This window comes from Hetaerina americana, unplaced genomic scaffold (assembly GCF_022747635.1).
Source record: "Hetaerina americana unplaced genomic scaffold, ioHetAmer1.1.p SCAF_1, whole genome shotgun sequence".
NCBI lineage: Eukaryota > Metazoa > Arthropoda > Insecta > Odonata > Calopterygidae > Hetaerina > Hetaerina americana.
In genome coordinates this window covers 4,686,070-4,712,328 of record NW_027286069.1, presented here as the reverse complement: position 1 = coordinate 4,712,328, position 26,259 = coordinate 4,686,070, and the positions used below count along the sequence as shown (strand labels likewise).

Genomic DNA, 26,259 nt, shown 5'->3' with positions numbered 1-26,259 from the left:
ACTGAAGCTATCTGACCTCGTCCAGCGGCTACTCGCGTCGTCAGCACTTCATGCGGCACGAACGGGTACTACTTTCCGGATGACCCTCGTAGAAGTAGGGAAGAGCCCAATAAAACCTGACACCAGGTATTTTTCAATTTTAACCGGCTAAGTAGGTCTCTTCAGAGAGGAATAAATTCCTTCCTCTCACCTTTTTCAGTACCTTCAGAAAAGAATGATGGGTGGGGAGGGTATGTGTTTCCAAGTAGAAGATGAAATAGCTGCAATCCCTGCTGGAACTGACATTAACCGCAATTCCAACAAGTGAAATATTATTGTTTTTCTCAATTCAAAATATGACGACAAGCAGTTAATTTCTTTAATGGGCCACCTTACTTATTCCCCTTCAGAAAATACAAATAAGAACATACATATATCTTCATTAAAATTTTTATTTAAACTATACAACTAACAGTTTTTTTACAACATCAAGGGTTTCATATACAACAAAATTTAATATCAATAAATGCAATATATTGTTTTTCCACAACCTTGACTATCACTTTCATTAATAAATACCAGCTGCAAGGGGGAATAAATAACACTCATTGCAATTCATAAGTATGCAATGGATTTCTTCAAAAAGCAAGCAACATCACAATGTCCAGGATGCTCAATAACTTGTCCATAAAGAAGGCAATAGATTAGCCAAGTATTACTCTAAACATACATTGGGAAATATGATAAAGAACTTTAAGGTTAATTTTGCACCATAAAGGCAGTAATGTTTTGCAGTAACAAGAAATAAAGTGCCTTCAAGAGACAGTAATGATTAAGCTATTCAATTCCTATTATCTATTTAAATGGCAGTAGAATGTGTGTTCAAGTTTAATTTTTGTTATCAAGCACCATAGATTATAATAATTAAGTATTGGTTTCAACGCTTCAGCCAGTATTTCTTGTAATTGGCATGCACAAAAAATTTCCATTGCATAAAAGTAACAGAATTATAGACACAAAGGAGCTTTGGTAAGCGCAAAATGGCTGCAAAACTATTATTCTTGGAATAGTGATAAAAAGGAAACTATTTTTTTTAAAACAAAGTAAATCAACTAGATAATTGATCTGTAGATTGCCAAATAAATATGCCAAAGAATATTTGGCGTCAAGAACAACAGACCATATAATATTTTTTTTTAATTTTCCTACAAATTTGATCATAAATTATAAAAAAAATAGAGAAGACCTGGATACTTTTAAATTAAAAATCTCAACTAGTGACATTTACAATATTAAAACAATTGAAAATACATTTTCAAATTTAACTATTTGCCTGCACATGAATGAAAAGATCTAAAAAAATTATGCCTTACATTTACTTTAAAAAAAAAAAATCATTTACAATTGCTATAAAACTTCAAATCAGCAGAATCATCATTAGCCTTGCCTTTAAAAATATTTCCTGTACCTCTTTCATGCATAAATAAAGAAAATAAATAATTTAAATAGAAAAATATTTTCCTGTAATAAATGTTGATCAACACATTTCAGGAGTCATGACAAGCGTTGAAACTTGAACGACAACAATTATTTCTCTTCCAAATAAAACATAAGACTTACACTGCTGAATGTTAGTTATAAAAAACTGCTAGTATAAATGCACCAAAGTGTTATTTCAAAAGTAAATATCTCCTTCTCCTTAGGAACATTTATGAAACATTTTTAATTTATGTAAAAAATGTATTTTGCTGTATAAAAGTGTCAAAGGGTAAACCAAGATATTTCCATGCAAATATTGCCTGACCAATGAATATGAAGAGTACAATTACACAATACATCCAAAATGTCTGCTACTGTTGATGATAACCAAATTTTCTTGATTAAAAAAATAGCAAATAGTTGAATGCTTAGCCAAATAAAAATGACAATCCTGATGAATGCACAAAATCTGATATGCAAATTAAATGAAGTGCTACTTGATTTCATCACATTTAATACCAAATATGCAATAAAAATTTTGGTGTAGTAAAAGAGGATATTCAATACATTGTATTATATCTAATTGTTAATCCACTATGGACCAAGTATATACCATGTGCATGTATATTACCTAAATAGTTTTACTATGGGAACTGATTTACCTTTTTTCACAAGCACAAATGTCACTTTGCTAAATATGTGCGATTTAAAACCAAATATCCAAAAATAAAATTATTGCACACACAAATATGAACACAATTTTAGTCAGGGTTTTTGCTTTTGCATGGATAAAATAACTTTTGAGGGAGTTAACAATTATTTTTTTAAAGTACATAATTATGTGTAATAGCTACGAAATAATGTGAAGGTAAGCTGCATTTTCTTTGTCGTATTTCTAGGGCTATTATGATCCTTAACATCGGAAATATCAAAAATAAAAGCTCTAGTTTCATTGCCTAATGAGGTTCTACTGAAAATGCCCAGTTATAATTGTACTATTAAATGAAATAAATAATAATACTCAACAGGTTTCACTTGAGTGGTGCTTTTTTCATAAAAAACTTCCCGGTACTATGGTCTGTGAAAACTATCACAACATACTGGGTTAGTCTACATTTCATTATATAAAATGGCAGTTTCTCACCAAAAAACAAGCCCTATTATTACACAGACAAAAATTCATATCATAGAATGGCCAAACTGAAGCCACAAAGAAATCTATTGTGTTTATATCAGACTAAAGCCAGCAAATCCAATTGATGGTGTAGATGTCTCCTTTTCAGGAACATTTGGAGTACACACTATTTTTGGCATTTTGGCAGCTGTGGCTACAGCATGCATAGTGTGTGTAAAAACTTCAGATTTTTACCGAGAAAATAGCAATCATAAGATTTAGGAGTGGCATCAAAAGTGATTATGATCCAAATGAGAAGCAGATATGTGGCAATGAAAATTAAATGATGGGTTTCAATGAATTAGACATTTATAACCATCGTAATAATCTTACTAGAAAGGCAGTCATTTTGCTAACAATAAACCTATGCATAAGAGTGCAACAATGAAAAAGTAACAGGGAAGATTTTGGATTCAATTTTGGGAATTTTCCATCCATCCATGAATAGGACCTTTGATTCTAGAAATAAATCATCCGAGATATTGCATTTTACTACCATGGTATATTACACATAAGATTCCCATATGAGCTTTATTGAAATACAGTAATTATAGGAAGTTTATTATCATTAAAACCTAGATTGGATAAACAGTAACTTTAAAGCTATTTATTCTATTTGTTTTGTTACCATTTTTGCTTTTCATTAATTGCTAAGATCATTAGGGAATCATGTAATGACTATGATGTCCATATAACGTCAACTTTTATGCTTGTTGAGAATGAGATATTACAGTTGTACAAGTGATATGATTTATCCCACTTTTAAGCTCCTCATATGTATATGAATAAAGTAAACATACCCTATACAAAGGTTTGCATGACAACTTTGCTAGTAATAAAAGTGCCGAAATGCCCCAATTAGGACCTCTTTCATTTTTGTTCTCTTTGCCTCATTTTGTATTTACTTATGCAGAATGCATGGAAGCCATAGTACTATTTGCCTTGGAATTATAATTTAGCTAGGTCAGAAGAAGTTTAGATCAAGATTTAGTTCAAATCTCAGAGATTTCACCACAACAATAACATAAATGAATTATTTAACGATTTTTGATGATTTGACGTTCATATATTTCCCTTTTAAATCTTTTAGGTATGCTTAATATGAAGTTTATTGCTATGAGTTACTCATCAACAGTTTCAGCATTTATACCAGATGCTGTATTCCTTAAACAATACACACATGACCAAATGACATTAAACTATGTACATAATTATTTAAATAAAAATGTATAAAACCTGGAGAGAATTGAAGAAATTTACAAAAATACAATTAAAAAAAATCTGAATCCATAGTAAAATTGATTGAACCATATTGGTTCACAAAATATTTAAATAATTGATTCAGAGCAAATGTGCCAAGGACATGCTGACGGAGAGTATGGAAACTGTGAACAATACTTGTTTCATTTTGCACAAAAGCCAGCATAAATCAAGAGATCATACCACTTTGACATATGAGAGTATTACCCAAGTATAGGTGAAAACACCCTTTTTAAAATTATCAATATATATTTAAAAAAGTAATGTGCATAAGGTATAGGCACTAAAAGCAATGAATACAAATGTTCAAAGTCATCACTAATCAACCCAAGTACTGGTAAGTGGCAGGAACTCCCTAAAGAAGAAAAAAATAATTATTACTTAAATGATTACATATCTTAGCCATTAAACTAATATGATATCTTCACCATTATAAAACATCAAATAATACATGCATGCATTATTTACTACTGGCTAGAGATTAAAAGTATGTTTCAGGCATTATATTTATGACTTCTCGTTGTATATTGATTCGCAGTAATTTAATAAAACCTATGCCCTGATTTACCTTAATTAGAATGCTTCAAAGTCATCACATTATTTAACTTTGTAAACTAGGAAAATATAGGCAAAATGTCATAAGAGTAGTGTGCAAGAATTGGACCAGAAAACAAATGAGAATTAATACAGACAGGTTAGGAGAGAGGCGAACAGCCTACAAACGCGCTGCTGGACTGATCAAGATGATATATGAATTCACGTGAACTTGTGTGAAGTCTGAACATCAGGTATTGTGATCACCTCTAGTGATTGAAAATAGCACAGTAAATGGCCTCCCCTGCCAGTAACACACTAACACTATTCAAGCAGTAGTGGTATAAGTTACTAAGGAAGGTTACCGAGGTCATGTGTATCATTTGGGATAGGTGGGCAATTTGATGGAGGTAGGATGTTCAAGGTATGGAGGAAGAGTGGAGATAAACCTGGTATTGACATAAGTCTACTCTCAGGAACAAGCACCAAGGGGTCCAATGTTCCATTCAATGGATGGCAAACTCTACTTGGTGTATGGAGCTTCACACATAATTCCCGAAATATGGATCACGACTACTGAAAAACTCAAGACACCCGCTGGATTCGAACTTGGGCTCTCGGGGTTGGATACCAGTATATTAGCCACTGCACCATCCTGATCCCCAACACAATTCAATATATGCTAACTGTGGTGGAATAAAAGTGGAGATAATAAGGAGCAGGGAGTTTTTAAGTCTGGCAAATTACCACAGGATATACTGGGTGCCTATTGTTTTTAGGCTTATGATGAACTTTGTCATCATTGGGACGTTAAGGATTTTTTTTGTAAAATTAAGTTCTTCGAGGAGCAACCTGAAAATATAGGGCAAGGCAGTAGAAGCCTGTTTTAATTAATATGGCAGTCAAAAGAATAAAAAACACAGCGAGGGTTGTGAAATATTTAAAATAAGAACAAGACTAAGAGAGAAGACCTAAAGAGAGAATAATCCTTTATTTATTTCCTTATCCATTTTCTGAATTGTAAATTTTTATTCACCTTGCTTTCCTAATGCACTGCAAGTAAAATTTCATAAAGAGTGGCAAATGCAGTAAGCAAACTTCACAGGGCATGAGAGTTTGAACTACTGCCCTCATTGCAATTAAAACAAGACCAGTGCGAATCACAATTCCTTGGAATTCCTTAGAAAGAAAAAAATAATTTTCAAGACAATGGGGTTGGAATCTTTAAAGAAATTTGTAATAGATTTTAGTAATAACATTCATGCTTTTTTTTAATTGTATCACGTTTAAATACGGACACCCTGATGCTATACAATTTTATTTGCATGAAACACACGCAGGAGTACATAATTAAGTATCTCTTGAAGGCTCAATGCTGCTTCTGGGAATTACCGTCGTGTAGGTTGGCTTGTTATATAACAGTTTTTCCCCAGGCCTGAAGGCATCTTCAGGGCGAAGTGATCTTTGTTGGAATTTGGCTAATATACACATAGGAGATGCTGGCAGGCCCAGAACACGATAGGCTGTTTCTTGGCGGTAAGGTGAAAATTACCCTTTTCCACGTTGATGTCAGGGTTTAGCCATCCTTACGTTTGAAAATATTTCGATTTTTCCTTATTTCCACTGCTTCTCTTTTGAGTCTTGGAAATAACATTTTTCCCTAGCCGGCACTTTTGCTTGTTTGAACTCTTGGTGTATCCTGGTTACGGCCACCAATGTCTGGCGATTGCCAAGAGTCAGAACTGTTTCTTATTTGTGGCCCTTTGGTACTCCATCTAGGAGACCTTCCTGTTTGGCCAATATAGGATTCAAAACTTGTGCACTTGATCTCATGACACTCATTTGTACATAAGATCGGGGATCCGGTCCTTAGGCTTGGGGATGATGCACCTGATTTTTCTCATTATGGAGAACCTAGTTACCTATTAAACTTCTGTAGGAGCTTACTTATCTTTTCAGCCATTTTGCCTATGTATGGGATGGTAACTGTTGTTCAACAAGCCAACCTGATAATTCCTAGGAGCAGCATGAAACCTTCATCAGACAGATGTCAATGAAGCCTTAAGATTAAACTAAGTATCTTGCTTGTACAATAAAAGGTGGAACTTCACACAATAAACATAGTTCATTCCGTAATCTTTCTCATAAAGCAAAACACTTTTTTCTCATAAAAATTAATGCAAAATATGATAATGCATTCCAAGAAAAAATTATTTACAATGTTTATGCAGAAAAAATTATGTATAAATTGTTTGGAATCATGAATTATCTTCATCTTTTCTTCTATTGCAGAATGAACTACCCTGGAATGCAACTTATATTTGCATAAAACAAAAGAGAATCAAAATAATTAGTTTAATAGTTATAATACATTCCCATTCTTTTTCACTAAAACGCTGTACAGAGACATTTATTTTTGCTGATGCTTCAAATATTGTGAAAATGTGATACAGCATTATCAATAAATAAATTTGAGTGTACATAGCCACTGCCTTTTAGGATGATGCTTCTCAGCATATGATGCAACAGTTTTTCATCTTTTACCAAGACCACATCACATTAAGCCTGTTCTTCTGGACACTTCTTGAAGGCTTGCAGGGTTACTGAATGGTGAACAGGCATGGTTTTAATTTTCAAATCAACACTTGCATTTGCAGAAAAGCACCATGTGACAGTCTTCTATTGGATTGTGGTCATTCTCTTCTCCCGTTATATTGGTTTGCTTCAGCATCTTTTTCCAGAAGAGACCTGTCTCGTTATGATTAAAACATATTGCGGCAGGTAACCCTCAGAGTCTAAGAGCTTCTTGATATCACCAATGAAAGTATTTGCCACCTTTGAGTCAGAGCTTCCTGCTTAACCATGCCTCATAATGGCCTGGATACTGGTTCATCTCTTAAACTTCTCAAATCACCCACAGCGTCCCTCAATTACCTCTTCTTCAGCCATTGATGATTCTGACATCTTCTTAATGAGGTCAGCAAAAATCACTTTCCCCTTCTCACAAAGGATATTCTTGTTAATAGTGTAGCCTTGAAGTCACTTTTCGTTTATCCATGTGAGAGGTAGCCTTTCAACATTATTGAAAATACATAACTGTTCCGTAGATATTCTTGCCACTCACTTTGAAACATCTAATCTTATAGCTTTCTCTCTTTCTCACTTTTCATTGATTTTAATTTTAATTTCCACAGTTATTTTTATTCTCATATGGCTATCTTCTTGAGGGTTTTTCTTCATGGACATTTTTTTAAAACTATACACAAAATATTAACTATGCTCGAAAAATCACATATATGCCACAAAAGTTTTGAAAAACTGTGTGTGATCACTAAGAAGGTAGTGGAGTGTGCTAAACAGAAACCGAAGTAGCAGGCACACAATCATTCCAGATATTCCCCTCTCCTAATCACTCATTAATTGAGTCATTTTTGTAAAAATATTTGTGTTTGTTTTGAAAATTATTTACCATGAAATGGGCTTGTTAAGCGAGGTTCTAGTGTAGTAGGTATTATTCTCTTTTTAGGTCTAATCCATTAGCTTGTTTCTTATTTTTACCCTAATTGAGGAGTTTAAAGTAAAAGTGACACGTTTTTCTGGTATTTAAATTTTCTCCAAGGCTTTAATACAAGTATAAATAAGTGGTTTCACTGTAAAATATTTTCTGCATGTAGATTATGAAGGCCCAGCCTTCTGTGAAAAAAACATGCAAAGTAACAAGCATGGATCGGATGAAGGGGAAGTTTCCCCCTTCATTGGAGAAATTGTATCAAGTTATTAGGAGGTGTAAGAGCATACAAGTACGAAGGTAAAAAGGCAGCATACATAATGCATTTAATAAAAGCATTTTGACCCTATGCCCATACAGGCATTATTGCATATTACATGGTCGCACCAAAAAGTGGTAGGACTGATTTTCTCTGGCGCGAACGGAGCGGTGGAGGGGGGTCTGCCTGGCAGGGTAAGGTGGAGGGGGCTCTCAGCAACAGACCGACACCAACCTCAGTCGCCTGCGGGCTGTCGTTGAGTGAGGATACCGTTTTTAGTGAAGCAAGTTTTTTTCGTCGAAAAACAAAATGAATCTGAATTTAGAGCAACCTTATTCCATGAAGTTTTGTGCGAAACTCGGGAAGACGGCCACTGAGACCCTCGATATGATCAAGCAGGCTTATAAGGACACTGCCTTAAGCCGTTCCACAGTATTTGAGGGGTACAAGTTGTTTAAACAAGAGGGTAGGGAGCTCGTTGAAGACGACCATCGCTCCGGACGGCCGTCGACGGCAAGAACCGACACGAATGTGGACAGAGTGAGGACACTTCTGAACACAGACCGATGCTTAACCAGTGAAGAAATTGCAGACCAGTTGGGTCTGTCTGCATCCAACGTCCAATGCATTATTTCACAGGATTTGGCCATGCGCAAGGTGTGCGCCAAATACGGCGTTGCCACGTTGCCGCACGCGCCCTATTCTCCCGATCTGGCACCACCGGACTTCTTCTTCTTCCCCCTGATGAAATGACAGCTCAAGGGACGACATTTTGACTCGATAAAGGCCGTTCAAGAGGCTTTGACGAGGGTCATCAACGGCACCCCCAAAGAAAATTTCCAGCGGGCGTACGGGGAATGACAGCAACGTTATACTAAGTGTGTAGCAGCTCAAGGAGCATACTTTGAAGATTATTAAGTCGATGTAAGTATATGGTCAATAAAATTCTTGTAAAAAAATCAGTCCTACCACATTTGGGTGCGACCCTGTATAATCAGAAAACATGATATATGCTAAGGCATGTATACAAGTGATTTCCCATCAATACTACCTTGATCAAAAAGTTCCCGGAATAACCACCGTGTGGCGCTCCCATCGTTCCGATTTGAGTTCTGTTTTTTTTTGTTAAATTGGTACATCTGTTGTTGATATTCCCTTTAAATCTTAGTGTCATAACTTGACATTTGCAAAAGTTACGGTCGGTTTTCGGTATGTCCATCAGTGCTTCCTGCGATTTTTCCATTACTTCCTCTCGGCTGCTAAAACGCGTTCCCCGTAATGGTTTTTTAACTCGATTGAACAGAAAGAAGTCACAGGGAGCCAAATCAGGTGAATTCGGTGGCTGTTGGATGGTATTTGTTGCATTTTTCGTCAAAAAATTACGAATAATGATAGCACTGTGCGACGGTGCGTTATCATGGTGCAAAATCCACGAGTTTTCTGCCCACATTTCTGGTCTCTTTCGGCGAATTACTTCACGCAAACGTCTCATAACGCCCAAATAATACTCTTTGTTTACTGTCTGGCCTTCTGGCAAAAATTCATGATGCACTACACCGTTGTAATCCATGAAAACCGTCAGCATTGCCTTCTTTTTTGACTGAAAACGACGTGGTTTTTTTGGTCTCGGCTCATTTGGTGAACGCCATTCACTTGCCTGATGTCTGGATTGCGTGTCCTACTCATAAACCCACGTCTCGTCTCCAGTAATGATCCTTTTGATGAATGTGGGATCGGATTCAGCCTCGCAAATCATGTCTTTTGCGACGTCAACACGGTCTCTTTTTTGCATGAAATTGAGGTCTCTTGGCACCAACTTTGCTGCTACACGACGGAAACCCAAATCATTAACCACAATGTCTTGGGCGGATCCATAGGCAATGTTCAAGTCCTCCGCTATTTCTCTGATGGTTAATTTGCGGTTATTGACCAACATTTCTTTTACTTTATCAATTTTTTCACCGACTTTCGATGTCGATGGTCTGCCACTGCGTTCATCATCTTCGATTGACTCACGACCACTTCTGAACCGCTCGTGCCACTGGTAAACGACCGTTTTTTTTAGAGAATCGTTGCCGAAACACTTTTCCAACATTTCCAACGTCCGTGCGCCACTAAATCCGTTTTTTACGCAAAATTTAATACAAGTTCGTTGTTGCAAATTTAAATCCATTTCTGAAATTGTAAAAAATCGCCAACACACACAGAGATAGATGTACTCTTGGCTACGTAACTTTTGCAAATGTCAAGTTATGACACTAAGATTTAAAGGGAATATCAACAACAGATGTACCAATTTAACAAAAAAAACAGAACTCAAATCGGGACGATGGGAGCGCCACACGGTGGTTATTCCGGGAACTTTTTGATCAAGGTAGTATGCTAACCATAAACACAGTTATTAACCCACAGGTTGGCTTCATAGCTGATGGTAGAGTTAACCCAATTTAGGACAATGACACGTGAAAAATTCACACATCAAGGTAGGGAGGTCCAGTGCCAGTGCTTCCTATGGTTTCCCAGGAAGTTCTGGTACTCGAAAAATCATACAACTCGGGTGAAGTTGAGGGTGCTCAGGAATCGAATCTGAGTTCTCCAGTAAGTAGTTCAACGCTCCACTCCTGTGCTACCGCGCCCAAAATTTTGTTCAACATAATACCTGAAGCTGGCGGGGATGATGGTTTAGACGCTGAAGGTGGCAAGAGCGGCACAGTAAATGACCTTCCAATGGGTAGCATCTTTTATCAGGTTCATCAGTTAGTTGCATTCCACACTCCTAATAGGAAAAAGTTTTATTTCATCAACGAAATGAAAAGTAATAAATATAAATCAAATAGAACACAAAGTAACCACAAGGGGATCACAATTATTGATTGAAACCATTCCGTGACTAAAGTTTACATTGAAAGTTTCAAATATTGTCATATTTCACTGCGAGGGGCTTAGAGGTGACATGATTTTAAAAAAGGTAATTAAATAATTTCTTAAAAAAGTGAAACATTTGAAAGTGACAAGGTTCAGGTTTAAATTATGCTCATGGTATGCATAATAGATATGTAATTAAAGAGAACTAAATTGAACCATGCATGGACGCTCACCAAAAAGTGCCAATGTTTTGACAAATAAATTGAAGTAATGACATGAATTTTTCTTTTCAAAAGAGTTGTGAACAACCATGGGATTTCTGTTCTGTGCATTCTTTATGAAATGGAACCTCATTTTAAGAAATCTGCTAGATGTCATTCTCATTATAGTTTTACTTCAAATACAATGTTTTTTTCGCAGTGTGCATGTAGCAAATATTTTAGCTACTAGCTTTTTTTCCTTAAGTGGTGTAATATTCGAGTTTTTTGCTTAAATCTAACAATTGTGGGTCTTCTAATTTGTTATTACTTATTTTGCACTTGTAGCACACTTATGAGAATGTACTCCCGCTTATTACCATTAGGAACATCAACATTTGTTCTGTCACTTAAAAGAATTAGTATCGCTGCTTATTTCTATTAGACTTTAAATTTTAACCTTATCACACACACAGATTTGACTCTAATTGGCAAAAGTATCAGGCAATCAACAGAAACTGAGTATTTTAATCATTAAAATAAATAAATATTTCTCAAAGAAATTTTTCATCCAGCGCTACCATTATAATTCACATAAACGTTTCTTATTCATGAAAATATTACATGAAAAGAAGAAACTGTACTTATGCTATGCTTATGACTTAGGAATAAAGGCATTCAATCTCGAAATGATTTTTCATTTAAATATCCTTTTTTGAGAACTTTCTTTGATTTAATCAAGATTTACAAAACCAAAATTATTATAATAAAACCATTTAAAAGATAAATAATTTTACAAACCTCACATATGTAGCAGTCCACATGGAAATCCTTGTCCATTGACACTACTCGAACAGTTTCTTCTGTCCCCTGATTGAAGTATAAATATTAATATTATTTAAAAATATTTTTTTAAACAATACTTAAAGAGTCTATAAATAACCAAGTTTTTATAGTACTTAATGAGTTGATATATAAGGTAGAGAGTTTTTTTCTTGATTGGGAAGAGGAGATTATTAGAGCCAATAACTTAGATGGTTATTTTAACCCAATACTTAGGTCTACTGAATAATTCCATCAATCATGTTCCGACAAAGCATTTCAATATGAGCACTAAAATTCTAGACCTAACCTGGTGGTGTTATTTTCACCTTGGGCAGCACGTTTTAAGGCTGTTTACAGATTAGTACTAAATCAAAAATTGATAGCTGAGCTAGTACCCTAAAAATAGGACACTAATATATCATCCAGCCACACCCAAAAAGCAGATAGAAATCCAACAAATATGCATATCCTGCTTTAAGACTGGGTTAGATTCCTTGAAAACATGTGAACTGTTGTTCAATGAGTAACAATTTACATTTAATCCTAGAAAAATATTTTGATTACTCCCCAGTAGATGTTACTTAATGGATGTTGAGACAACTACCTTATTCCCCAGCCCATAAGATGTACTGTGATTTTTCGGGTCATAATTTTTGATAACTACTTGGATCAGCCAGAAGAGGATCAAAGTATTTTGATGTCAATAAATTAATACAAACAAAATTGAATTTTAAAATTAAAAAATTAGCAGCTACACATATATCAAAGTTTAATCATTGTATATTCCCAGAAATTCATCTGCTGCTGAATCATTTCCTGTTATTTTCACTGGGGTTGTCAATTCCCTCTTACATAGTGTCATCTTCACCTCCATGCAGCACATTGCTAATTCCATATTTTTACAAAGACATTGTGATAGTATCACTTTAACTAGTAATATCAACATATAATCCATAGAGCCATAATATCAACTCGTATGACTATCAGATCAGATCATTATACCTGATGAACTATGATGATAATAGTAAAATATAATATTTTTTCTCCTTCATAACTAATTCCACATCTATTGAGGAAATGATTATGATAAGGGAGATTATCAATATTTAAAATAATTTTAAGGTGATTGAATCATGACTGTATTGGAAAATGTAGCACGTTAGTTTATGTATCAATGGTGTGAATACACAGTTGAGTACTATTCTCATTAAAATATACCTAAAACTTATTTTGGACCAATTCTCTTTCATTTCTGGTGATCACGTAATTGCAGCTGTTTTTCCCTGCATATTAATTTATACTATTTAAGCAAAGACAGATAGGTACTGCTATGTTAAGACTATTACAACTTTGATATAATTGTGCACTTAATATAATATAATATACTTAATATAATTGTGCACAAGTATTAGTTTTTCATAGTATGTATTTCTGCACCATCAATACATAATTATTCTGGTGGTAGTCCTGCATTGCCATAAAAGCATGTATAAAATCTTGAATTTTTTAAGCTAATTTTTATTAAAACTAACAGGAAGATCCTGTATTTAACAATATAATTTGATAGAGTGCACTTGGGTTACAAATTCAGAAAATTTTATCAGAATGACACACACATGACCTCTCAATGCAACCTCTAAAACGCCTATGCCTTTAAAATGTCACATCAAAAACATGATGGGGGAAATTATCAGATGTGCAAATATGAGAGCAAAACCAGTATTGATATTTAGGCAAGAAAACATGACTTCAGTGTACTGTGGTACTTCATGCCTGTAATTCCACAGAAAATGTAACACTCCATACCCTGCATCACTTTTTATGTAAAACTACAATAGTTCCAAAGCAATCATAGGCCCTGATAACCTTCAAATCACAGTCTAGAACGCAATGACTTACAGAAAGCAGTATCTACTATGAATGTAAGGAATTCTACACTTTCTTCTACAATATAATGGTAATGGATCATATTTTTTTCAGCTTCCACAGGCTCTCTATGACATGAGGGCATAGGCACAGTTCACCACTCTCTTCTCCCCCTTACCTAGAATCTTCTTGGAAAGACGGGTCTGTTCAAAAAGTATCGTGACTTTAGTGTTTTTTTTTTCAAAAATTATTAATTTATTCATGAATATCTATTTTGTCCCCATCAAAGTAACCCTCATTAGATATTAAACACTTGGGCCAATGTTTTTACCAATCCTTGAAGCCCTTCAAAAAATCATTTTTTTGTGATCTTGTTCAGCTCCTCCTTCGATGCGGTCTTTATCTCATCAATCTTAGCGTAGTGATGTCCTTTCATGGGCCTCTTCAATTTTGGGATCAAGAAAAAGTCACTAGGGGCCAGATCTAGGGAATACGGTGGCTGCGGCATCATTAGTGTGCTGTTTTTGGCCAAAAATTTGCGCACAAGTAACGATGTGTAAGCAGGGGCGTTGTCAGTGTGCAAAAGTCAATTTTTGTTTTTCCACAAATCCGGGCGTTTGTGGCGGATTACTTTGTGCAAATTGCGCATAACTTGCAGGTCATATTTATACTTATTTACATTTCTACCCTCTGACAAGAACTCATTATGCACCACGCCCCTGCAATCAAAGAAAACTTTAAGTGCAAAAATTTCACATCCGACTGAACTAGGTGCGCTTTTTTCAGTCTTGGCTCGTGCTGCAGCTTCAATTGGGATGATTGAGCTTTATTTCCGTCATAACCATAAACTCATGATTCGTCAGCAGTTATGACCCTCTGGAGCAAATTTGGGTCTTCGCGGGCAGAGTCCAACGCCTTATGAGTAATGTTAACATGTTGCTGTTTTTGGTTGAAATTGAGCAATTTTGGTACGAATTTCGCGGCGACCCTTGACATGCCAAAATCATTGGTAAAAATTGAATGGCACAAGCCAATCAATATGTTTGGGTCCTCAGCAACTTCTAAAATGGTGATTCAACGATTGGCTAATATTATTTTCTTCACTTCATTAATGTTTTAGTCTGTTGTATATGGCTGCGTAGATTTTCGCGGCGGTGGCTTGAAGAATTCTGCATGTCTGGGTTTTCACCGCGTTGTTGTTTGAAGCCGACAACAGTTTCGCCGAAGTTTCATCCGGCGTCTTCAGGTCGAAGATGACCTCTCTTCGACCTGAAGACGCTGGATGAAACTTCGGCGAAACTGTTGTCGGCTTCAAACAACAGCGCGGTGAAAACCCGGACATGCAGAATTCTTCGTTTTAGTCTGTTGTTGACGTGCTCGGGCGTCCGGCATGCTCTTCGGCCTACACATCTCCTCGGTCCTCTGAAAACATTTTGTATCACAGATAAGCGTTGCTTCGTTCCAAGGTAGCTTCTCCATATGCCACAGTCAACATTTGCAATGGGTCTGGCCACTTGATTTTGTTTTTCACACAGAATTTTATGTAGATTCTTTGATCCATTTTTTGGGACAGGCAAAAATCGAAGACAAGCAAAAGAGGTCCAAGCAAAACAGCTGTCAATAATTAGCTAAAAATTCAAAATGGCCAAACTTTTCGACATAAGTGAGAGACATAAGTACCAACATAAGGTTACAAAAAATTGAAAATCAAATATACATACCCCGCAAAAATTCAAAATTCATGATACTTTTTGAACAGACCTTGTTCAATCCTTTTCATCTGTCACTACTGAGAATGAGAATTATGTTTGTCTACAATATAAACAAAGCTTTTTAAATACATTCACATTATCAAGAAAAAGAAATATGATTTTGGAAAATATAATTTGTTTTGCAAAGAGAAAGGATGTCTCAAAAGGTTATTACAAGGGACCTACAGGAAAGTGGTGTTCATCATTTCATTTTGCAATGTTTGACCAACTTCATTATGGTGCACCCCAAATTTGCACCCTGTGCATCTACTAATTAAACCTCTCCACATTATGAAGTGCAAAAGAGTCAAATTTTCATTAACCAAACAAGTATTTCATTTCACTTAACACGCTCATGAAATAATAAGTACATAAACAAATATGCATTTTAAAATATCCAAAATGAAAATTGACCAAACTTGAAAAGAAGTGACAGAAAAGTCATAAATAACATCCTTGTTCTGAAAAGAATCCAACATCAGCCAGAATAGAGAATTAATTTTATCACCTTGGAGTTAGAAATGAAATAAATTCATATAAAAATGGGGAAAAAAAGTCCTCATTTGAATTTAAAAAAAATAAAATAACTATGACCACGTGCATTTTGCTCTTTTACTCAAAGAGAAGCAGTTGATGCTATAGTTTCACGAGAAATATTAATACAACTATCATTTACATTTTGGGCAGCAAAAATATTTATATACGAATCATAACAGAACTCTTACTTGTAAATGGTGTGATACCAACAATTGATATGAATGTGAATTAATAACATCATGAGTGGCAAATGAGAAAAATGGTAATATATGAATAAAGAGAATGAAGATTTATTAGAAATCGGTAATAAATATGCAAGCTTAAGCCAACATTTAAATTAATTCAGCCACGCATTTTACCCAAATCCAAAGCTAGAATTACCAATTGATGCATTTCAAGCAAATGAAATGCCACTAAATTAACAATACCATGCAATAAAAAGCTTTCCCTACGATTTTGGTGGTAATCACCATGTGGGGTTGCTAATAATCCGTATTCCTGATGCAATAATTCAACTTGCAGTAGAGGCATTATAACCTACACTGAAATTTGTGGGAACTTTTTTAAGTGCATAAATATCTTGTTGACCCTAAACATATTCAGACAAGCAAAATGCAGCAGGTCAATTAAAGCAAAAAAGCATAAGAGAAAGATTCATGCATATGATTCAAAATATTGATTTAAGGTCATTCAAATGAAGCTTATGGAAATTTGATGTAATGATTAACAGGTGTAAGGATAGTACCTCGACTGGTGTGATTCCTTTACCACAAGCTGCACACTTCGGCGCAAACATTCTGTAATGGGAAAACAGACAGAAAAATGCATTTGGAAATGAAGCAAAATGAGCAATAGAAGTTGGTCAGCTATGACAGAAATATGTGATAAAATTTGCTTGAGCTGGCCCCTACCTAGCCATATTTATTATTCCTTAGGTTTCACCATGAATAACATGCCTTTAAAGAACTTAACAACAGTAAACCAGAAAGCAGGAAAGTAGCAAATGAATTACTTGGGAAGAGTGAAAACAAAATCAACTAATTATTATATATTATGACATTTAACTGTGAATCTCATGAAAGTATTTCTTAAATACTTATTCAGCTACAAATTGTTTATAATGATCCACCAATGTAGCATGGGGAGCATTTTTAAGATTCTCACCGAAGGGCTATGACTTCACTTAATAGAATTTATAGCAGATGTAAAAAATTGCATGCTTGCCTTCAAAAGATGGTAACATCATCGGAATAAATAATAATTTGGAAATAAAATTGATTTAAAAACTGATTTTGAAAAGAAAAATTTCTTAATGATTATTCCCTTAAGAAGAGCTGTCAACACTAGCTGCTAGAAATATAAAATTTGAAAGTATGTATACATATCTCAATTTGAACTGTAAGAAATTTAATGACAAGGTAAGCTTATTTTCAAAGTCCAACTCACATATAAATATCTACTGCCAATAATAGTCAACAAGTTTGGCAAAAAATGTGAAAATTTCTTCCAAGTCACAAAATATTTCTATATAAACATATTCATGAACTTACAAGACAGTCATGAAAGCTTATTTGATTAAAATAGCAAACAATTCAACTTCAACTGTTAGTTATTAATCATAACATTCCAAGGTTAGCAGCCAGAAAAAGAAGTTAGCACCCTTTTACCTCATGTTATCGGCAAAAACCATTATTAAATCAATGCTCTACAAAAAATGTGGAAAAGTTGCAGATGAATACTGAGTACTTCATACAATTTGAAGGGAGTTCCTCGGAAAATGAATTTATGCTATGATATAAAATTCGTAATTACTTTTTTTATTGTGTTCATGAAGAAATGTAATAATAAAGTGAATGATTAGCATTTGCAATAACTGAACTGGAAATTTTATAAAGAAACAATTTCTTCTGTTTCTAAACACTTGCATTAAAAATCCAATTTTTCCCTTCGCGAACAAGTAAATTTATATCCAGAGGTATGGAACGAACTGACAGTTATGCTATCATTCACTCCTGACTGCCAATTATTTTTAATTCCCAACATATATAAGAAATAGCCCATAAAATAATTACTGAGAATAAAATAAAAATTACACATCATTTATTGCTGGACTATATGAAATATAAAAATAAATATATGAGAATATGATACAGAATTATCAATGAATTTATTAGTGAGAAATTAAAAAATATTCATTGGCACTGAGGCTCAACTATAGATATAGATGACAAAAGCAGTTTTAGATCAATTAAAGAGCACCTTGCTCAATTCTGTCAGGGATCTTAAGATTCCAAAACCATCCAAGCCTTCCTTGCACTCTCGATATTATTCCAAGAAAACCATTCCTGAATAGAATAATTTATTGGGAGTATTTCTAAATTTAGATTTTAGAGCAAACATAAATTATTAACAAAGGGGAGGACTACGTAAACAGGCGACAGATTTTACAGAAACTTAGCAGCCTTGCTTTGTTTTACTAACTGTGCACAGAATCTCCTTTTGCAAACAGTAGTTAATTTTTTGTTTTTAATTACCCTGAATGTTTAAAAAAAATTTTCAATCAGTTGCAACTAATATTAATTTTTCCCCCATTCTCAAATTTGATTAAGTGAATATTACCATTATAGCTATGAAAACCACGAAAACTTCTGATCTGGTATTTAAAGTTTTAACATCAAGTAAAGAGAAGAATTGAATTTCAAAAAGTAAAAAATACCTTGAATGGAATAAAGGTAAAACACACATTTATCATTCCGAAATGGAAAATTTTAATTGGTGCCAGAGTTGTTAATTCAACAACTTCATCATAAAATCAAAATACAATGAAAATTAATGATGAGAAATATTTTTGTCACATGTATTTATACAGAAGACTTTCGAAAAAGTCCTTGAGAACAATCCTGCAGAACCAAGTGGCTACTCTAGGAAAACACACTAATGGAAGATTAAAACAAAAAAATATCTATTACCAGAGCACCTACGTGCCAATCAAAGGAATATTACTTCACACTGTGACAACATATTAAGTGTTTTCTAACATAAAACTTTGTAATGTGGTGACAAAACATGAATTTACTCCACAGTTGTGGTTACTAAAGATTAAACATAGAGTAAACTAAGAGCTACCTTTGATGAAAAACTTGGGAACTGCAAATGAATTACACAAATTTCTGAAATTTCCCAAGAAAAATACAGAATAAAGGCATTGAGAATGCAATGAAAATTTATAATTTAGGAATAAATATTTTGTTATACAGCTTACATGTTTTCTTCTTTTTTGACAAAAGGTAATTGCCACCTAGCTTCTCCCCTTTCCCAGAAGTTCCTATTAATCTTCACTCAGGACTGTCACAAGGCAATTCATTCAACTATCACTTTTTGGCATTGGATTTTTAGGATGTTGGGTTGGGATGTAATTTCTCACATGGACAGATCTTACCTTCATCGGAACATTTCTTAAAAGAAGCCCTCATGCCCCTAATGTACTTTGATAATTAACACATAAATCCACTGGTATGGGACTCTACAGAAAATAGTCCTATTAATATACTACCTACTTTTAGAACTCTAGAAGACATCAAAGATAATAATGAAAAGTATCTACAGCAAAAGGTGCCTTATTTCACCAAGAACTATTTTTACTGAAAGGAGCCTTACAGATTATAAGTAGGATAGTTACAAAAGATAAAGAATTCACTCTCACCTGTGATAGTCATTTACACAATATATTTTATTGTCCACATCAACAGTAAAAGGGACACCATCTAAACATTCATTACAAACACAGCAACGGAAGCACCCAGGATGATATGATTTCCCCATTGCTTGAAGAATCTGTAAATATAAAACACAGCAATTACAAATCAATTAATTTTGCTGCATATTTTTATTTATAATAAATGAATAGAAGAACTGATGGTTTATATGAATGTCAATCTTCAACAAAACAAATAATATCATTATTATTAGGTAGTAGTAGCAGTACAGAAGCCGACCGACAGCTGAGGTCATTTGTGCCATTAGGGATGGATGGGAAGGGAGGAAGAGTGGAGAGAAACCCTGGCATCAGCATTAGCCTACTCTTAACTGAAGGTGCACACGGGTCCACAGCTTGACGTCCCATCCAACAGGCAGTGTACTCACTTAAAGTGATCTCTCAACAAAGCAACATAGCACTGAAAAAGATTTTCTGTCTCCAGAATTCAAACCTGGGGCCCCTGGGCGGGAAGCCAGTACACTAGCCATCAAACAATTCCAATCCCCTATCATTAGGTAGTCTACCATTTAAGGTAAGTTTTGAATAAAAACAGACTTAACAATACATTTCTTGCCTCTCCCAACAAAACACAATTAGAAACCTGACATTACAACAAACCCTTTTTCAATTTTGCATAATCCTTTCCCACCTCCATTCTGTCCAACATGCCTATCCTTTTCCTACTCCTGTGAACAACCAGAAAACACTCTGGTTAATTGTTAATGGAGATGAGTGACTCCAAGGTGCCTTAAACAGGCTATTTGCCTTGGACAGAAGGACAGGCTTGTAGCTTGCTTTTTTAACTGGCATTAGTTCAGATTGAAGTTTATCCATGGGTGTTCACACACGAACGTTGGTGAAAACTAAGATTATTAAGTATTTGCAGGGAATGGCACTCTGACTAATAGATATGGCACATACATGCTCACCTTGGACCATGGTATTCGTTGGCCTTTTGCAGGTCAATTCATCATCGCAGATATTTCAAAATCAATCAGGTGAAATGATTTTCTTTCCTTTTCTGGACTTCTGGCTGAGCTTAGAAACAAATGACTCATGGACAGTATCACTAGCTTACTCTCCTCAGGACAGCAAACTTCTCATGGTGAGAATACACCAATGGTGAAAACAATTGATAAATGCACCCCTGTTTATGCCATCCTGGCGGAATACCCTAGAATCTCCCATCTGAGAGGTTCTCTGAAGAACATCAAGCATTCCACAGGGCATCATATCCGGACTATGCCTGACCCACAAATCATCTGCAGGCTTCAATGATTTTATCAGGAAAAATTATCCATTTCAAGTTAAAGTTTTGAAGACATGATTACGGTAAGCATTGCTTGAGGATTTTTCACACAACTTGAGAGATAAACAACATTTTCAAAGTAACAATTTCAGAGTGTAAAAATCATTCACCTAGACTGGGATTTGAACCCAGATCCCTCAATATCTGGTCGAGTGCTTTAGCCAGTTAAGCTATCGAGGCATCCTCTTAAACTCTGAAATTTTTCTTTGGAAAGATTTTCAAAGATTCATCTTGTCAGCGCTTTCAGTCAAATACCGGTTGCAAAGGAGAATATTTCTAAGATTACCATCATCAATTCATTAAGACCCCTTCAATCAACAAGAAGACTTTGGCTTGTGGAATGCTTCACAACATTTCATTGATGAAAACACTTGTGATCTGGACTTTGTCCTTCCTTTACATCAATGACCTACTCATCACGTTTAAGGACCTAGAGGACCACATGTGGCACCTTAGCACATCCTTCTCCCATGTGACTTAATACGGCATTGTCATGAATTTAGTCCACCGTAAATTGAGAAATTAGAATTTGAATTTCTGGTCTTCATGGTCTTATCACATTGAATCATAAATTCTACCAAAAAAGCAGGCCATTAGAGAATTACCACAGCCTATCACTGTGAAGCAACAATGCAGATTCCAGGTAATAATTGAAGTTCATCCCCAATGCTTTCAAACTTACTAGCTCCCTTTCATATTATCAAAAGGATGGAATTAATGGCAGGGCAGTCACAACATATACATACTAGATGCTGGAAGCTTTGCATTCAAGCAATGTGAGAAGTTTGATATCTGAACATCTTAACCTTGTTTTCCATGGACATTACACATCTCAAAAATATCTTGACATATGCAACTGAATCAATTGCCTTAACAAATGATTTTAGAGCATTAGCTCACAATCAGGAGCAGGATGAAGAGCTCTACATGAGAATCAGAAACAACAAATACAGCCTCCCACTCTGAAAAATCCCAATCATTAATTTTCCCTATTTCTGTATATTGTGAGATTTCCAAAGCCGTTGGAGATCCTTTTGCAACAGGTCACTTAAGAAAAAAGTATTTGAATCTCTTCACTCATTTTTGCTGGAATGAATGCTTCAACCAACCAACTATGGACATCCCCAACCATATGGATACCACAGGTCTCCTGTCACACCACATCACCAGTTGACACCTTTTTCAAGTTGCATTTCCCACTATGGCACAACACTCAAAGAGTTACTATGAGCTACAGGTATTGGTTTGAGGCTGAACTCATTGCATCCTTGGTTCATGTAGCAACCATCAATCATTTCTGCATCACTGCCTATCACCTGGCATCCAATACAATGGTGGAACAGCTACACAGCTGGCAGTAACATAGCCATCAGTTGCCACTAGCCATCCTACTGGCTAGACAACCTCTCGATTGCACTCATGGGCTAAAGTTTCCAACAATATTCCCCAATTATCTTTGTATTCAATTTTATGCCCTCAGACCTATTCCTGCACCTTAACATGCATCAGCTGGTGTTTTCATCCACAAGGACCTTAAGAGGGCATCATACGTTTTCATCAGAAGTGATAATTCGAAGAGCACTGCTGTCACCCTACAATGGAGCCTTTCTTTGTCTTCAGAGGAAACTAATGTTCTTCCATGAGAAAATCCGAGGGAAAAGAAAATCCTTATTCATCCTCCTGGCGGACCATTATACTTCAGCGCTCAGCCTTTAGAATTTCCACTCAATGCTTCAATTGAGTCTCTCATGCCAAAGCCTGATGTATTACAGTAGCATGAAGCACGCTTGGAAGAATGAAGAGGTTTCCAGAAAGATTTCAATAGACTGTCTGAATTATATTTTTCATGGAAGTTTTTATTCATATTTACAATTTCACATGAATGTTAGTTATGAAAAAAGTCAAATGTTTCTTCATGTTTACAAGGAAGAGGAATGTTGTCATGGACATACAATTAGATCATGGTCCAAATGGATCTGGTGAAGTTCTCTGAAAAATACCTCGTGGTTCTCTGGAACCATCAAGAAAATACACAGCCAAGTTATTTATTTAAATATCCTCACTGACTGGGGTAAGATTTATGCAAACAAACCAGGAGTTTCTTCGGATCAAAGTTGGCCATCGCAACATTCTGTTTGTCACTCATTTATTACCTTTGGCTTCAATTAGAGGTCCATTTATTGTTATGCTGGTTAAGTGAGGGTGAGGTGAATAGTTCTCGGCCTAACAGTGAAAGACTGCAGTTAAAAAAATATTTTATTTCTCTATATAATCTCCCTTGACTTCAACACACTTGGTCCAACCTTTCCCCAACATCAGTATCCATTCCCGGAAGTGAGAGTCTGGAAGGCTGTAAAAATATCCATCTACAGCCCTCTCAACTTCTTCAGTCGACATGAAATGCTTCCCAGAAACAAATTTCTGCAAGTTTGGGAACAGATGGAAGTCTGAGGGTGCTAAATCAGGAGAATAGGAGAGGATGACCAAGCAAATTCTACTCCAAATTTTGTAGTTTTCTCATCGCCAATGCACCCTTGTGAGCAGGTGTGCTGTCCCAGTGATAGATGATTTTTTTTCTACTCAAGCCAGGCCTCTTCTCGTGAATTTTGGCATCAAGCTGATCAATAAGATTGGAGTAATATTCACCTGTAACTTTCCTGCCTTTTTCAAGCTTATCAATGAACAGGATCTTTTGCATCCAAAAACACATAGGCCATGACCTTTCTCACAGATGCGATGATTGCATTTGCTTTCATTGGTGCTGGACCACTGGCTTCCACCCACTGTTTCCACTGCTGTTTCATTTCTGGAATGTAGTGGTGAACCCATGTCTCATCCATTGTAACAAATCGCAGCACAAAGTTAGTCAGTTCCTTCTTGAATTGGTCATTACTGCAAAAATCATTTGCACATTTGCTTTTGATTGGGATTCAGTGCATGTGCCACCCACCTTGTGCAAAGCTTTCACATCCCTGTATCTTTGTGCAAGATGTTTCACACCCTTTCTTCCGACATCCCCACGGCCTTAGCTATCTCACTCACCTATCACCTAACACAAAATTGTGCACCTTTTTCTATGGTTTCTGCTGTGGTAGCCATTTTTGGCTGCCCTTAACGTAGATCATCTTCGAGGGATGTGCGACCAAGTTTAAATTCAGCTGCCCACTGTTTAATGGTTGACATTGAAGGAGCAGAGTCCTTATACACTTTTGTCAACTTCGGATAAATTTCCTTAGCGGTAATTAATCCAAAATGAAGAATTTTATAATCGCATGAAATTAAAATTTTTCCATTTTAACGAAAAACAAGTAAGACAAAATCCAAAGAAACTGCGGGAGATGCCCCAACAGTAATTTTTAACGGAGTCATCCGCCAATGTGCATTTCAATGTAACATTTTCAGAGTGTAAGAAAAGAATGTTGCGGTATCTCCCACAGTTTCTTTGGAAATTTGTCATGGTATCAACAGCCTAAGTGTTTAAAAGTTGGCTTTAACCTCGTGGGCTGTGGTGTGTCACGCACGACTACGAATGCCTGTGACATTGTATGCATGGTATTTCATCACAACATCTTGTTCCTTCAAAAGCCCCAAAATTTCAGAGTTTAAGAGGACGCCTCGATAGCTTAACTGGCTAAAGCACTCGACCGGATATTGAGGGATCTGGGTTCAAATCTCAGTCAAGGCGAATGATTTTTACACTCTGAAATTGTTGCATTGTAATACAGATTAGCGGATGCACTAGCTGATGATGAGTTAAAAGTTACTGTTGCGGTCTCTCCCACAGTTTCTTTGGAGATATATGTACTATGATATGTACTATGTTTTTCAAGGTGAATGAGTTTTACACTCTGAAAATGTTGCAATGAACAAGAAAGACGTCTACAGCAACAATACTTTTAAACAAACTACTTGAGAGAACAAGATGAAACTTGTCTTACGAGCTAATGATGTGCATCCAGGTAGGAATCATGAATTTTCGCTGATTGGAACCATGTCTGTGTAAGGCCGAGAACTTTTCACTTTACCTTCGTACAGTAGATATCAAATATTCGTGAAGGATTCTCGGGTCTTCCACCGGGTCAAGGGTTCCATATTGGCCGACGTTTCGATGCCCAACTCGTGCATCGTCTTCAGGGTTGATGGCTGCCATTCCGTATTTGGCCGTCTTATATACCTGAGCTCACGCCTCAGGTGACCTGTGATTGGCCCGAGGAAGGGGGAGACCTCCTGATTGGTCGCCGGGCAGTTGTGGTCTGTTCCTTCCTTTCTTTACTTGGTTTAGCACCGGTTTCCATGCATTGCTGAGGGAATAGCCGGAATCCCTATTGAAATTATGTCCTGCCGTTTTAATTTCAATTGATTCTTTGACTATTCGGTCCCAGTAACCACCGGCGCGTGCAAGTACCTTCGTCTCATTGAAATTGATGGAATGATCCATCGCGATGCTGTGTTCGGCGATGGCTGATTTTTCCAATTGTCCCAGGCGAAGGTTTCTTTTATGTTCTTTTAATCTTGTCTCAATGGTCCGCCCTGTCTCTCCGATGTAGACATCTCCGCAGGCACACGGGACTTGGTATATGCCTGGGGTCTTTAGGCCGATAGGGTCCTTTGCTCTGACGAGCAAATTTCTAATTTTTCCCGGTGGTTTGTGGATAGCCTCGATGTTGTGCCTCGCCAGTATCCTGGATATTTTACCTGAGATCGAGGCGACGTACGGCAGGCAGGCCCTTGCTATCAGTTTTTCTTTTTCCTCCTTCATCGTGCGTGGTAGCGGGTTGAAGGCCCTTTTTAGGGCCAGAGAGATTTCGCGTCCGCTATATCCATTTTGGCGAAAGGTGGTTTTGAGATGTTTAATCTCCTCCGACAAACTATTCTTGTCAGCGATGTCCCTGGCTCGTTGGAAGAGTGTATTCAACACTGCTCGCCTTTGGGTTGGGTGGTGGTGGCTCTTACCGTTGA

At 36.0% G+C, this 26,259-nt stretch overlaps 1 protein-coding gene across 1 annotated transcript in view; it reads right to left on the bottom strand.

Moving 5' to 3' along the window:
* Positions 1 to 461: 461 nt before the first annotated feature.
* Positions 462 to 26,259, bottom strand: part of jub (LIM domain-containing protein jub) — a 59,732-nt gene continuing 33,934 nt past the window's right edge. Inside the window, exons 5-9 of the mRNA XM_071584932.1 lie at positions 19,938 to 20,068; positions 16,980 to 17,031; positions 12,057 to 12,125; positions 10,853 to 10,969; positions 462 to 4,247 (exon numbers count right to left, since the gene is read on the bottom strand). Of these exons, the coding sequence (XP_071441033.1) occupies positions 4,215 to 4,247; positions 10,853 to 10,969; positions 12,057 to 12,125; positions 16,980 to 17,031; positions 19,938 to 20,068 (402 nt within the window). The 3' untranslated portion in view covers positions 462 to 4,214. The remainder of the gene's footprint in view (positions 4,248 to 10,852; positions 10,970 to 12,056; positions 12,126 to 16,979; positions 17,032 to 19,937; positions 20,069 to 26,259) is intronic.